Genomic DNA, 15,345 nt, shown 5'->3' with positions numbered 1-15,345 from the left:
GATCAACATGGTGGTCAGGTAAAATATGAGCTTTTTCAAAATAATATCTAAAACATAGTACCATATCCATAAGTGAAGAGAAAAAGATGTTTCATACATAGATCAGATATATATTACTTTACTTAGCAGTAGGTTTCTATGGTAACATCATATTCCTTTTATAAAAGAAAAATCCAAATATAAATATTGCTGCACAGTTTTACTGTGCTCATGTACTTGATAGTGCAGGCTAAAGGAGCGGCTATAAATTGTGTGTGTGTAGTAAGCTTTCTCATGGTTTTGGCCTTCCTGTGCAGTACAGTGAGGACTGCCCACTCCTTGGAACTGGAGTTGAAATTCTCCTGTAGTGTCAAGCACTACAGTCTCCCCCTCTCTCCTTTTTCTTGTTTCACACTCTTAAGTCAGTGTGCCAAGTGCTTCGCTGAGCACTTGGATTTGGGAGTCTTTCTCCCAGAGGAGCTGCAGTCTCATCAAATACAAGGTTATGCTATTTTCAACATTTTGCATGAAAAATTCAGAGAGGGAGCTGCGCTGAAGAAAATGAATTACCTTTGCTTCCTTTTGTCTGTTCTTTTGTGTTCTTCTGGTTATCAGCATCTTGTCTCCCTTAAAGGCAGAAGCCTTCTGTTTCCTCTGCTGCTTTTAATTGTGTAGAAGAATTTGTGGTCCTCTGCTGTATCTTTATAATTACCAGTGGTCAATTTTTAATTACTTACAGAGGACAGGTAGGGATTTTTCTCATTGGTGGCTCACTGATAGGAGCAAATCACAGAATACAGAAGACCAAGCAGCTTCATTCATTCATTTGTGCCACTTATTTACCTGTTTATCCTTCCTTAGGCTGATGGATTTCATGGGATGACTATGTACATCACACTCAGGCTTGATCTGACTGCTTACCACACTCTATCAAACTAGCTCTTTATGAAGATACTGGAAGCAGTAGAGTGGTTACAAACCTCACCTGCCACTGAGGGTTCCCCTCAATCCCTTTCCAGCCTGTTCCAGTTCACAGGAATTTCTTCTGACTGAAATCATAATACATGGAATCACATTCTGCATATGCAACCACACATATGCTACCAGATGTGGTTCTAAATGTTTAGAGAACCTTATTTTTCTCAAAAACTTGGTCTGAGGTTTTCTAGCTGACATTTCCTAACTTTTAAAATGTGAGGCATTTAAGTGCTAAGATACAGGCGTGTGTTTGTGTGCTTAAGGAAAAGTTGGCTGTACTGGTTGGTTGGTTTTTTTTTTCTCTTGTAGGAGTTGAGGGATTCATGCTGGTAATTTTGACCTGATAGAGGTTTTGCTTCTGGGCTGACTTGTGGTGGCTCCGTTCCATTTTGGAGACTTTCTTTATGTTTTCTTACAAAATTATGTTGAGAGACAGAGACAGACAGAGACAGAGGGAGAGACAGAGGGAGAGGGAGAGGTTATGTGTATATTTGGTCTACTTTGACAAGATCATGAGCTTATTGAGTATAGGGACCGCATATTATTTTAAATCTCCCCTTTAAGCCACAGTACATACTTAATAATTAAGTTCCAGGTAATAAAGAATAATATATTAATATATAAAGTCACACTGATATATGCATAAATCATTATATATAAGGTGATACATGTTAATGTCTGGTAGAGTTTGGGTCTTTCACATCTCTCAAGGGCCTCAACAGCTTGGTTCTCAGAGTGACACTGTTGGAGCTGGGGAACCTTTAGGAATTGGGTCAGGGGAGGCCCATAGGCCAATGGCACTGTGCTCTTGAAGGGGATGGTGGCACCCTGGCCCTTAGCTCTTTCTCTTTTGCTTCCTGACTAATGAGCCGAGCAGTTTTGCTCACCAGGCAGCTCCCACCATTGTGCCCTGGCTCAACACAGCCTAAAACAATGGGGCCAGTTGATCAAGGACTGGAATCTTCAGAAGTGAGAGCCAAAATGAACCAGTCTCTTTGTAAATTAATTACATCACATATTTCATTATAACAACAAAATTTACACAATGTGTATATAAGAGAAATATATATATAGTCAGTATGTCAACATATACAGGTATATTATTTATATATGCAGGATGTGTTTGAAACATCATCTAGCCTATGTGTAGTCAAACTGTAAATGTTGTTAGAACTGGGAAATGATATGCCAAGATTTACAGTGAGAACTTGATAGAAAAGAGGGTTAATTTGGCTCATGATTTCAGAGAATTTAGTACAGTACCTGGTCGGCATGCTCCAAGGTAGGCAAATCATGGCAGAAAGGGGGGATGAAGCTGCTTAGTTCATAGCAGCCAGGAGGCAGAGCAGGGTAGCAGCATCAGAGAGAAAGGAGTTGGGAACCCGATAAGGATGCCAAGGTCATGCCCTCACGACCCACCCTACACACCTGGATGTGTGTGCCACTAGTCTGGGTGCACCGCAAAGCTAATCATTTTGACATTTTACCTAACGACCACATACCACTCCTTGTCAACTTGACACTCAAACATTCTGTGTGCCAGTAAAACCAGCATCATGTGGGTGATGTAAAGGTTTGCGGTTGGGGAGCACAGTAGCCAGGACCCTTGGACCATGGGTGCAACAGCCTTTAAGTGCCTAGATTATTGAGCCCAGTGAGGTGAATCCTAGGAAACCAATTCCCTATGAGGCCCTTACTGAGTAGGGGCCCAGGCCCAGAAACTGTCTTCTTAAATGAAAGGTTTACACTTTTATACCCTTGAGCCTGCAATAGGTGGAGTCTTGCTGGGTCCTAAGTTGCCCCCAAACACCTTTCTTCTTATCCATGTACAAAGTACTTTGTTTCTTTTTAATGGCACTAATATCTTCAGGAGCCACAACTCTTTTGGCTGGAATTTTATATATGGTTACTTCTGAGCCAAAATTTAAATTTTGTTCAAACTTGTCTTCTCTTTTTTGCCCTCATTCTGACTCTCAATCTGTCTGCAAGCAGCCAGCGGGTACCCATGCCACAGCCTAAATGTGGGGCTGTCTTGGAAACTTCGTGAACCCGATCAGTTAGTCCCCTGCCCTTAATCTTAGTCTTTCTGCAAAGTCTCAAGATGTGGGGAACGTGCAGACATTTTTCCCCATAGTGTGACACACATGACCTGGAGGACAACTGCCAATGGAACCCTGCTTTACAACTGAAACCTTCTGAGCCTGCCTTTACTATCTGCATTTCTATCACCATTCTGGTCTTCTAAGCTCTAACTAAAATCACCCAACGGTCTCTGTTTGTAGTATCCTAGGGTCCTCTAGCCTGCATTTTTAAACCTTTCCACATTAAGCCTACAAACCAGTTCCAAAGATTTTAAACCATATGGTCAGATACAGTCACAGCAGTGAACCCGATGTGGGTACCAATTTTCTGTATTAAGTGAACCTTTCCCTTCCTTGGACACAATACCTAACATTCACTTCTTAAAGGAAGAAAGTTGTATTTTGGCTAACATTCCCAGTGCATTCAGTCAATGGTTGGTTAGCTTCAAGACATAAACATCATGGTGGGAGGACATGGTAGAGCAAAGCTGCTTAGTTCATGGTGGCCAGGAAGCAGAGTGAGGGAGCAGTGCTAGGAAAGAATGAATAAGGGACCAGATATAGACCCCAAGGTCACAGTCATGGCTCCATGATCCACTCAGACACATCCAGATGTGTGCTCTACCAGTCCACTTGGTGGATCTCAAAGCCAATAAAATTGACACTCCACCTTGAGTTGGAGGGAGGCCACACACTTCTTCCAGTTTGTAACTTGAAGAGCTAGGCTTGTGAGCTAATGCTCTCATGTGTAGTGTGCTCTGACTCATATCAGTGTATTTGGTGACCAGCTTTGGGGACCCTGAAGAGTAGGAAAGATTGTCAGGAATTTTCCCCTCGTCAGGAAAAGTTGTGAAACATATTGAAATAGGTAGAACAAATTACTGGGTGTCCTATTTAATGCATCTTTGGAATGATCAGTTTTTGTGGAGGCCTGTGCCTTTCTTTATCTCTGCACAATTTTACAACACTGGGAGTTGTAGGAAATTGATAATAATATGAGTATTTCTTACGCACAGAGTGAAAATGCATTTCGTCCTTTGGAATACAACTGATTATTATTCTCTGGATATCTACTGGTTTTGCATTAGTAAATTTGTTTCCTGATTGCATATTTTTGTGTGTCTCTTGGGTTCTCCTTTGAAATAGAGGTAATATCTTACTGATTTGACTGCTAATCAATGACAGACTCTTTGACAAATATTAATTTTGAATTTGTATGAGAAGTATTTTATCTTTTCAAAATTATCCTTTAACACTAAAAAGGTCACATTAATGAGGGATGGGTTAAGTGTTCAATGCTTTGTGTCTATGATTAGGGGAATTACTTATACATCTGACATTTTATGTGCTGTAATTTTCTTTATTCAGAATAATAAATATCAATGAGAATACTTGGGTTTATATGTTATCTTTTTAGTGATTTTATTATACTGCGTTACTTGTTTCTTAGATATATCTGTGTATTTAAGGTTTGTGTTCAAAATCAGATTTTTGAAATTATTACTTGTTACCACTCTTGATAAAATCACTATTAAATAATTTAAAATAAACCCATTCGGCTTGGGAAATAGTCTAAATCCCTGACCCCCAATGTTGCTCTCTGCATGAAATAGCTTTGCATTTCAGTATTTTAAAATCATAAATTAAGAGACACATTAAAGCTCCTGCTGACATCCTAAGGGTTTGGTAGCAACAGTAGCTATGGCCCTTTGGAGTCATTGGGTAATCTAAAAGAGGTGAATGGGATTAGAAAAATTTAGAAAATTAATTTGCATGTGACATCCAACATTACAGCCACAAAAAACAATCCTTTTTCCAGGTACTTTTATTCTCAAGACTGGCAGCCTGAATAACTCAGAGTCCATGGTGGAAGAGGTTTTCTGGTGCTTACCTATTTTATTCAGAGCCTCGCTTCATTTGAAATTCACGTCAGACTTCACAGCATCATTATTTTGCTATGATGCTAAGACATAATCTAGACTTTACAAAGAGAGACCAAGATCTTTTCAGTAGAATGTGACATTAAGAGAGACGTCTTAATACAAATAATTGTGAATGGGAGAAACAAGAAGGCGTTATTCAGGTATTCAGTATTGAGATTCAGTACTGATAGGGTCGGGGATTTAGCTCAATGGTTCCACTGCCTGCCTCGCAAGCACAAGGACCTGTGTTTGATCCCCAGTACCAAAAAAAAAAAAAAAAAAAGAGATTCAGTACTGAGAAACATTCTTCAAAGAAATGGCTCATCAATCTATTCTACCAAGGGAGATTGTAGTAGGCTGAATAATGCTTCTTCCCCAAAAGAAGAAAAACAGACCTCCAAAACAAAAGATATCCAAATCCTGATCTCTAGAACCTGTAAATGTTGCTTTACATGAGGAATAAGAAAGTTGTAAATTGAAACCTTAAGTGGACTCAGAAGAGGAGGAGAAAGCACTATGACCACCCAAGCAGAGATTGGAGTGGTGCAGCCAAGCCATAAGGAATGTGGCCACTGGAAGCAACGGAGTCTAGGAATGGATTTTTTCCCAGAGCCTCCCAAGAGAGTATATCTGGCAATACTCTGATCAGACCAGTGAAGTGTGTTTGGATTTTAGGCCTGTAGAGCTTTGAGAGAAGCTTCTGTTGTAAACAGCTGTTGTCACAGCTGCTATAAGCAACTATTTGGTATCTCGAAATGAAGTTGATTTAGTCACTTTTCTCATTGTTGGGACAAAATATCTGACACTTACAACTTTAAGGAAGGAGAAGTTTATTTTGGCTCACAGTTTAGTCCAAAGTTGGCTGGCTCCTAGGCAGGACAGCACAACAGAAGGGCACGGAAGAGGAAAAGCTACTCACAAGCAGTGTGTCAAGGGAGGAGCTGGGAAGGGAGGCTAATCCTTCTAGGCCACACACCCCCAGTGATCCACCTCTTCTCTTAACAGCAAGTCAGGTATATGCCTCCACAGTCCAGTCATCAATGAGCCTCATCAATGAGCATTTGAAGCTCTTGGATGTCTAGATACAAACCATAACATTCCACCCTTCATCCCTAAGAGACTCATGCATATCCCAAATGCAAAATGCATTTAGTCTATCTCTAAGGGTTACCAAAGTCCTAACAGTTCCTGCGGCGCTGAAAAGTACAAATCCAAAGGGTCCTCTGAGATGTGAAGCAAATTTTTAGCTATGAGCCTCATAGCTATGAGCTATGAAAAGAAAGTTAAACATTGCCAACATACAATGGCTCGGGAAAAGCATTCCCATTCCAAAAGGGAGCAATAGGTGGGTAGAAAGCAGCGAGATCAAAGGATGACTGAAATCCAGCAGGGCAAACAATGAATCCTGTAGATCCACGTCTAGCACCCAGGGCAAGCTGTGGCCAGATGTGAACGCCAAAAGGCTTGGGCAGCCCCACCCCTATGGCATTGCCTGTGATTGTAGCTCTCATGGCCTTTCTCTTGGGCTGGCTTTGCTCACTCCTTGTGGCTTTCCTAAGATTTTCTATGTTCCTAGTGTTTCCAATTTCCCGGGGCTTCCACTGCACCTTTGGCTTCGCTCTAATAACTTCATGCACTGCTCTCTTAGAAGCACACTCTCTGGCCTCCTAAGCTTTCTTCCGAAGTCTAGGTGGAAGCCTTCCTGATCCCACAACTGTTGCATTCTGCATGCCTGTAAAACCAGCACCACATGGATGACCCCAGGGTCTTCTGCCAGCTCTAGTAGTAGCTGGGCCCCCTTGAATGGTGGCTGCAGAGGTGGAACACTGTGAACGGAATCCTTGGGGAGCTAATTCTGTAGGCGGCCCTTCTTGAGCAGGATGTCCTTAGGCTATGTTCTCAAAATCTTACAGTCTTATTCCCTTGGGCTTCTGGAGAGAGGGGTCATGCTGATTCCTTAAATGCCCTCGTCCTGTTCCAGAGTAATTTGGTTTATTAATGCTAATTTTGCAGTGACCAAGCTCTCCTCGGCTTCATCTTTGCTGGTGCCAACTTTATAGGAGTTTCCTTTCTGGTGAAACTCAAAAATATTAGAATCACCAACCTGTGCCTTTTGCTCTTGATCTCTCTCTCTCTCTCTCTCTCTCTCTCTCTCTCTCGTACCGGTCATCAAACTTTGGACCTTATTCGGTGGAACCACTGAGCTATAAATCCCCAGCCCCTGCTCTTGATTTTCAATGTAGAGCTGGCTAAAAGCTTTCAACACTGCCCATGCCATAGCCTGAATGTTGGTTTCCCTTGAAATTTCCTCCACCAAATTAATTCATTTGCTGCCCTTAATCAGTCTCTCAAAAAGTCTCAGAATACGAGCAGAATGTGAACAAGTTTTCTGCTAGTGCATAACACACAGGACCTTGAGTCTAACTGCTAACGGAGTCCTTATTGTGAGCTGGAACCTCCTGAGCTTGGTCCTTACCCTCTGCCTTTTAGTCAGCATTCTGGTCTTCCGAACTCTGACCAGAGTCCCATAAAGCTCTGCTTTTAGCGTTCTTTGGCTGCTTCTCCAGGTGGCATCTCTGAACCTTTCCAAACTTTTCCTGCAAATCAGTTCCAAAGACTTCTGCAACATAAGATCAGGTAGTGTCACAGCAATGACCCCACTTTTTGATACCAAAATCTTAGTCACTTTTCTTGTTCCTAAGACACAATACCTGACACTCCCAATTTAAAGGAGGAGAAGCTTATTTTGGCTCACATTTCAGTCCATGTTCTGCTGGTCTGGCAGAGGAAAAGCTGCTCATGTCATCATGGCTGGGAAGCGTGGGGAAGGGAGGTAAACCCTCGCAGGCTACACCCCCGATGACTGCCTCTTCTGAACAGACCCAGCCTCCTAATAGCAAGTCAGCTATGAGCCCCACGATCCAGTCGTCTCCCAGAAGCCCTGCCTACGAGCATGTGAGGCTCTCGGGACAACTAGACCTCAGCCATAACAGTGTGCTGCTGCACCAAACGCCTGCATGTGGGCAATTGGCTTTACAATTGGGTAGTGAGTGGAGGCTGGGAGAATTTTGGGGTACCTGGTAGAAAAGCCTAGACTGTGTTGAGCAGACTGTTGGTAAAAGGAGGGATGTAAAAGACTGTTAGCATTCAGGAACAGGGAAGAGCACGGTAGAAAATACCTGTGTGGTCTCAGATGATAGGTAAATTGTCACCAGTAGAATGTTCTTAGAAATAGTAAAAGCAGTCCTAGTGAGGGCTCAGGAGGAAGTGAGGGATTTGTCATCACAAATTGGAGAAAGGTGATTCTTGTTCTATAGTGGCAGGAGGCTTAGCAGAATCATGTACTGTGGTTGTGTGGAAAGCAAATTCATCAGTGATGAATTTGAGAGTTTCGCTGAGGAGATTTTTCTAATGACGTGTTGAAGGTGTGGCCTAATTTCTCCTTACTGCTTATAGTAAAAGTGAGAAGAGAGATACATCCAGGGAAGAGCTGTTAAACAAAAAGAAACAGCTGATGCAAAAAGCAAAAACCGAGAGCTGATGGTTTGGGAAACTCTCAGCTTATGCAGATTGCGGAAGATGATAGGAAATTTGTTGTTAGGGAAGTGTGCTGCGGGGAAAGGGCCCCGAGGAGCAGCCTTTCCCCGTCAAATTCCCCCGGTGATCGAACCTGATCCTTCCACTCTCAGGTGCTGTGAACACAGTAATCGAGGCTGAGCAATGTGGATGGAGCAGCCTAGCAACACATGGGGCATTGAATGACATCAGTGGGGTCTCAGGCTGAGAATATCTCTGGGCAGATACAGAGGTTCCCTCCTTCTTGGAACGCTCCTTCAGCGTTTCATCCGGGTTCCTCTCCGTTCATCATGGGTCAAAGGTAATGTCCTGTGACCGGAGGAGAGGACTGTGAAAACGGCACAGCCCAAAGGCCAGAGATGACTAGCCTGGTCTTCATGGGCGGCTGTAATAAATGGTCTATGTTAATGACCTGTGCCTGGTGGCAGGCAGCTGTGGAGGGTGGGAATTAAGTCTGGGAGGGCTCCTTAGAAAACTTGTGCTGTGTAGTAGTGGAGTAGTTATTACACCTTCTGTTACATTTTACAGTGAGAATGAGGTCTGTGGGAATGATTCTCCTCTTTCTTTGGGACACTTAGGGCAGTAAAGCAGTCAGTTTCCTAGCGTTATTTTGCTCTTCAAATCACATGTGTCAGTTGCTTAGAGCTTTCAAAGTCTGTGACAGACAGGGAAGCATGTTGTGGCCTTTGTGGGTAGACGGCACTGCAGGACCATGGTCACAACTCAGCAGAGTGTTGGCTGTCCTTCCCCTCGGGTCCTTGGTGTCTCCTCTGTGCCTAGCTTGATGGTGTTTTGTTGGTGACTGCTTGGGCAGATGGGCTGGGATCGGGTTGTGGGTCATGAAGTCTGGCTGCAGGCCCTGGGGATGACGAGGACCGCACGGTAGTCCCCCAAGAACTGGCTCTAACAAAGCTTGTCTCTGCTTGTTTGCAGAAAGATTACCACTTTGAGTACACGGAGTGCGACAGCAGCGGCTCCAGGTGGAGGGTCGCCATTCCCAACTCTGCCGTGGACTGCTCCGGCCTGCCCGACCCCGTGAGAGGCAAAGAGTGCAGTATGTCTCAGCTTTCTGACTGTCCATTTCCCTGATTACACTATAACGTCTTTGTACCAGCCCTGTGAACATGAGAACCCTGGCAGGAGTGAGTGTGCGTGTTGGTGTCCAGCAGAATCCGTGCAGCCTTCTCAGTACCTGCTGTTCCTGTGTCTGATGTCTGAGCAATAACACAACCAGAGTGTTAAAAATCTGTTTATTCTCTTGTTTGAAATGGTGGAGGGCAGAGTGAAGAATTTCTCTTTAATAGTTTCTTCTAAATTAAAAGCTTTTATTAACTGTTTGAAACGAACAGTACTTGAGTTTGACATCTTAACCACTTGCAGTGCATGGTTCATTGGTACCAAGGGCATTCGTACTGTTTTGCTGCCTTCCCCGCCAGCCATCCATGGCACTCATCTCACAGCAGTTTCTTTCTTTTTATGTTTCAGTTATTGAAGTACCTTGATGTTATTTTAAAAAAGTGAAGCCTATAGAGAGGTTGTAGAGTTGCTGAATATCACATTCAACAACTTGTCTTTCAGCAATTAAGGAGCTTCAAAGTGCAGCATTGTGAAGGAATGGAGAAATAGGTCATGCAATTTATTTTCATTGATAAACTCTGCCTTTTAGAAAACTCTACTTTGCTGAGTGAGGGGTTTCTGCTGCGAAGTAATGTAGAGGCCTACACTTCAGAGATAGAAGTGACGGAGTGTGTTTTGATTTTCCTGCAGTCTTCCAAAGGGTATTCCCAAGAGCTTGGCTCTTCTGATTCCAAATGAAAAAGTAAGTAAGCAAATTAAATGGAGAACTTTTTCCTTCTCATTCATAGAGCATGTATGCAATTAGTTGGAGATTTAGCATAGGTGAAGGGTTTGCTGATAAAAGGGAGAGGGCAGAAGTTTTATGAGGATGCCTAGGAGAAAACACCGTTATTCCTTGGTGGAATAGAAAGTGGAACGGACAGAGAACTCGAGAGCCCTGCAGCCTGATAACGTCCAGCATGTGTCTTCACACAGCGTGGTCCCTGGAAGAAGGAGACGTGAGGGCCAGGTCTGGGCCGCCGCCTCGTGCAGGAAAGGGGTTCTGGCAGGGTTGTGGGTAAGGGCAGCACGGCCTGACCTTCCCGCCAGTCATCTTCCTGCCCATCCGTGTGTGCTCGCTTGTCCTCTTTGTCTGAAGCCAGGCCTTCCGCGGTAGCCGGCTGGCCCAGAGCTCTTCATGGTCCTCCGGCCTCCGTCCCCTGCTGGGATTCGGGCGTGCCAACTGTGTGCCCGCTGTGCCTGTGCTTTCCACCCAAGGCTGCCCCTGGCTTCCCTGAGAACAGGCAGAGCTGAGCCATTTCGATTCCGGCTTCACACCTGGGTGGTGTGGTGGCCTGGCCTGGCTGCTGAGAGCCAATCCTTAGCTTGAAGTGGCCTGCAGGGAGGATTTCCACAGGGGAAACTGGCAGACAGGAACTTCTTTCCTCCAGAGCCAGAGCTTAAATACTTAGCCATAGACCAGGGCTTCGATGCATTGGCCAAGGGTTTGAAATTCTGTTGCAGGATTAATGCCTGAATAGGAATCATTTCTATCTGAATGTTGCCAGACACCTTTTTTACTCATTATTTACTGAAATGTTTCGTGATGACATTTTGAATTTGGCCTACCAGTATGATGTTTCCTAAAAACTCTTGACTAGAATCAAGCCACTTTTAGTTATTACTGATACTTCTTATTTTTTTCCCTTTATGTTTCTTGATACATTTTGGGTATAAAATACAATTACATTCATCATTGGGATCTTGTACCATTACATGAGTATCTCAGTTCTTATATTTTTCCCCCTTCCCCTGCCCTCCCTTCACCCCCTCCACCCTTCCCGATTTGCAAAGACTTTGTTTCCATTTTTTCCTTTTCTCATATTTTTTCTTTTCCCTTATTTCCTTTCTCCTACCCCTCCCACTTCTCCTGCTCCTTTAGACCTTTTTTTCCTGTTACACAATATCACTTATATATGTTTAAAATTACAATATCAAAATTTAGAGGACATTCCCACAGACTTTATAGAATTTAAAAGGATATAGAAAGCATATTACAAAATCTTTTTTTGAAATAAATTTGACAACTTCTAAGAAGTACCTTGGAAGACAAATTAATGAAACTAACTCTGGAGGAAATGTAAAATTTGAATAGCACCTATTAAAGAAAGTATATTCCTAGCTTGAAAACCTACCTATATGACAACAGCAGCCTCATATACATTTTAACTGATAAATTATATCAAACAATTAAAGCACAAAAAAGAAGGAGCACTTCTCCCCTCATTTTAGGAAATCAACATTGTGCTAATCCTAAAACTGGATAAAGATAATAGAAGAAAAAAGTATGAATATAGATAAAAATTTGTTCAACAAAGCAAACCATTAGAAGTTAGATCTGGCAGTATGTAGAAAGTGGTTTTATTATAGGGATGGCAGTGTTGGTTCAGCATTGGAAGATCCACCCCCAAAAGTCATCATTTTAACAGAGGAAAGGAAAAAGCCATATGATCCTGTTAGTAGTTGGAGAAAAAATATTGGACTAAATTCTGCAGCTGTTCATGGTCAAAGCTGATGGAGACTAGAAGTAGAACAGAACCTTCTCAACAGATTAAAGACATGTACTCCATACTTCCAGTGAGAATGCCTTATATGAATGGAAAAGATACAACGCTTTGTTCTTAAGGTGGGGAACAAGGGCAGATATGCCTACTCTTTATCTGTCCATTAAACCTTGAAACATAGGCCCATACCAAAATAGTCTGGGAATAAAAAGAAACAATTAGCATAGTGGATTGCTGGTTTGGTATTCATGAAGTTCCTAAGGTGTTCTTTGTCATGCAAGTATCTTATTTGTCCGTCAATTTTGAAAGATAGTTTTGCAGGGTGCATCAGTCTGGGTTGGAGGCTGTTTTCTTTTAGAGCTTGGAATATGTCACTCCAAGCTCTTGTTGCCTTGATGGTTTGTGTTGAGAAGTCTGCTGTGATTCTGATGGGTTTTCCTTTGTATGTGATTTGTTTCTTTTCTCTCACTGCTTGTAGAATTTTGTTCTTCTGTTGGATTTCTGGAATCCTAACTATTAGATGCCTATGTGTAGATTTTTTTTGATTAAGGCTAGCTGGAGTCCTATATGCCTCACTTATCTGTATGTCAAGGTCTTTTCCCCTGCTTGGGAAGTTTTCTGCCATCACTTTTGTGAACAGTTTTTTTATGTCATCTGTACTCTCTCCTGCTTCTTCATTGACTCCAATCAGTCTTATGTTATTCTTCTTTGCATCATCTAGCAGCTGCTGGATTGATTTCTCATGGATCCTTATAATTTTAAAGAAATTTTTCTTTTCTTGGTCACTAATTGCAATCTTTCTTCTATATCTGACATTCTGTCCTCACACTGGCTCATTTTGCCGTGTAAGCTTTCAATGAAATTTTTAATCTCCTGGAAATCTGTTTGCATCTGTTTTCTGGATTCCATTTGTTTCCTATGTTGGGATTCCATCACGTTCCTCAGCTCCTCTATTTTTTTATCTGTGTCCTCTCTAGATTTATTAATTATGCCTTGCACTATGGGCACAATCTCTGCTGTTATGTGAGAAATTATTTCTGATTTCATTTCTTCCAGATCCTTTTTTGTTGCCAGTTCAGGGAGTCCAGCTGGTTGAGTATCAGATTGTTCCTTCTCATTTCCCTTTGGGGTTGCTACTGATACTTATTTTAAAAACAGCAATATGTATGTGATGGCTGGAGCACATTATCTTTTCATTTTGTGTGAAATCTGACTGTCCAATATTCTTGCATAATATATTTGCTCTGGCAGGTGTTAGTATAGCCTCAGGTCTGTGACTTTTTCTTTGTCAGGGCAAAGGCAAGTCATTGTAGAGCTCTCAGATAAGCTGTAGATCTGTCATAATGTCACTTGCTGCCTGTACATGGCCAGTCATCCTGAGTGTTCTTTAGGAGCCAGGATTATCTTTGCAAACTGTGGCTCCCAGGGCTGCAGTCCTGTCTCTGCTTGGAGCTTGGTATCCCTATCGCAGGCAGCTACTGCAGGTTGCATTCCCTTCATTTGAAATGTTTAGAACCAGTGGGTTTTGGAGCTTTTCTGATTTTGGACTATTTGCATACGCATAACGAGATATCTCATGGACAAGACTTAAGTTTAAACCCAAAATTCATTTATGTTTTATATATACTTTATGTACCTAACCCAAAGGTAATTTTATACAGTATTTTAAATAACTTGGTACATGAAACAAGGGATGTAGAATTTTTCACTTGGGGTGTCATGTTGACATAAAAATTATCATGTTTTGGAGCATTTTGTATTTTCAGGTTGAGGATGCTCTACCTGGAACTGTTCATTTACTGAGGAGAAGACTCAGACTTCATGGGTGAAGTAACTGCTTTGGCACAGCCTCCAAGTGGCTGGTCTTGGCTTATGCACGGGTGTCCCCAGAGCCTGTCCCTGACCTGAGCTCACCTGCCCCCTGCAGATGCAGTTGGGAGCTGTAGGTCCCCGAGGAGCACAGGAGCCCTGGTGGCTTCATGTACGGGAAGAATATTTAGGGCAGTGGCTGTGGAGGGCATGGTTTCTCAGAGTCCTCATTGCTCCAAAGAAAATCAAACCCAGAACTTGGCCTTTGTCGAAATTGTGTAGATTCTTTACCATGTAACTGAATAGAAAGAGAGGCAGGAGAGGAGGCCTTTCCTAAGGATTATGTAGCAGTTGTAAATTTTTTGAGCAAATTGACAGCTAAACTACGTATTTGTTTTTCTTAGAACAATCCTATAAAATGTAGCTACAGGTTTCCGCTGAGTGAGGTCAATGAGATCAGTTTTGTGGTGCTGGCACGCTGGCATGCATGCAAGCCTAGGTGGACGGTGCTCAGGGAAGGGCGTGGGGGGCTGTTACTGACACATAATGTGTTCCCACCCTGTCTTTGGACAGCCTGGTTCTTTCTCTTGCTGCTCTGGGCAGGCTCTGGGACGACCGCACGTCTGCCCTTCTGCCAGCTCCGGGCTCACGCACTGGGAGCTTGCGTGCTGCTCCTCAGGCCTGATACCAAGCCTGGTCACCTGTGCACTCCTTCTCCACCCAGGGCCCTTCAGGCAGCACTGCTCTTGAGCCATGGCACCTGCTCATCTCAGAACAATGGCCCGGAGTCCTGGCTCGCCCCTCACTTCCTCATTGCGGGTCACTTCCCGCTTTATCCTGGAAGCACAGGCCTTTCTGAGTCTCTCCTTGGCCTTGGCTTTGTTTGATATTCTTCTGTCCTCAGAAAAAGTGGTCTCCAGGTGGCATTCTCTTACGTTTTCTCTTTCTCATTTATTTTGATGCTTTATTTGGGGAAAATAGATGCTTTATTTTTACTCTTTCAAATATTTCTGAGTCCATGGCTTCAAATAATGTAACCTTAATCCGTCATGTATAACTCAGGATAAGCCATTTAAGATATAATGGATATATTCGGATATATTTGGTGTGTAAGCATCAAATCAGACATTGTCTTGGGTGCTTTGTTTAATGATCTGTTCTGTCAGTATTCATAATATGTAAATCAAGAATACATATGAAATAATAAACATAAGCAGATGTACATGTAAACATACATAGACACATGTAGATATACATGGATAATGTGCGTAATTAGCTTTTGTATTATATAAGGTCTAGTGAATTAATGTGGTTTTAACGACAAATGACTTTTACAGTGCTATACATGCATATGTTTGAATTTTAATCTTTAACTGGTTT

The 15,345-nt window shown here is 42.6% G+C and overlaps 1 protein-coding gene across 8 annotated transcripts in view; it reads left to right on the top strand.

Moving 5' to 3' along the window:
• Elapor2 (endosome-lysosome associated apoptosis and autophagy regulator family member 2) overlaps positions 1–15,345 on the top strand; it is a 138,330-nt gene that overhangs the window by 58,645 nt on the left and 64,340 nt on the right. For 7 of the 8 annotated variants that reach the window (XR_002393029.2, XM_021254009.2, XM_021254007.2 and 4 more), the window contains exon 2: positions 9,470–9,590. Coding sequence is in view for 5 of the 8 variants with exons in the window: in XM_021254009.2 (XP_021109668.2) it covers positions 9,470–9,590 (121 nt within the window). In the remaining 3 variants the exon portion in view is untranslated. Of the gene's footprint in view, positions 1–9,469; positions 9,591–10,303; positions 10,356–15,345 lie in introns of those variants that run through there. The other variant, XM_021254008.2, reaches the window with a different exon arrangement.

The sequence above is a fragment of the Heterocephalus glaber genome, unplaced genomic scaffold, assembly GCF_053883595.1.
Source record: "Heterocephalus glaber isolate CG9 unplaced genomic scaffold, H.glaber_assembly_v1.0 deba00000678, whole genome shotgun sequence".
Taxonomy (NCBI): domain Eukaryota; kingdom Metazoa; phylum Chordata; class Mammalia; order Rodentia; family Bathyergidae; genus Heterocephalus; species Heterocephalus glaber.
The sequence above is the reverse complement of the archived record's forward strand: the minus strand, read 5'-3'. Positions and strand labels throughout refer to the sequence as shown.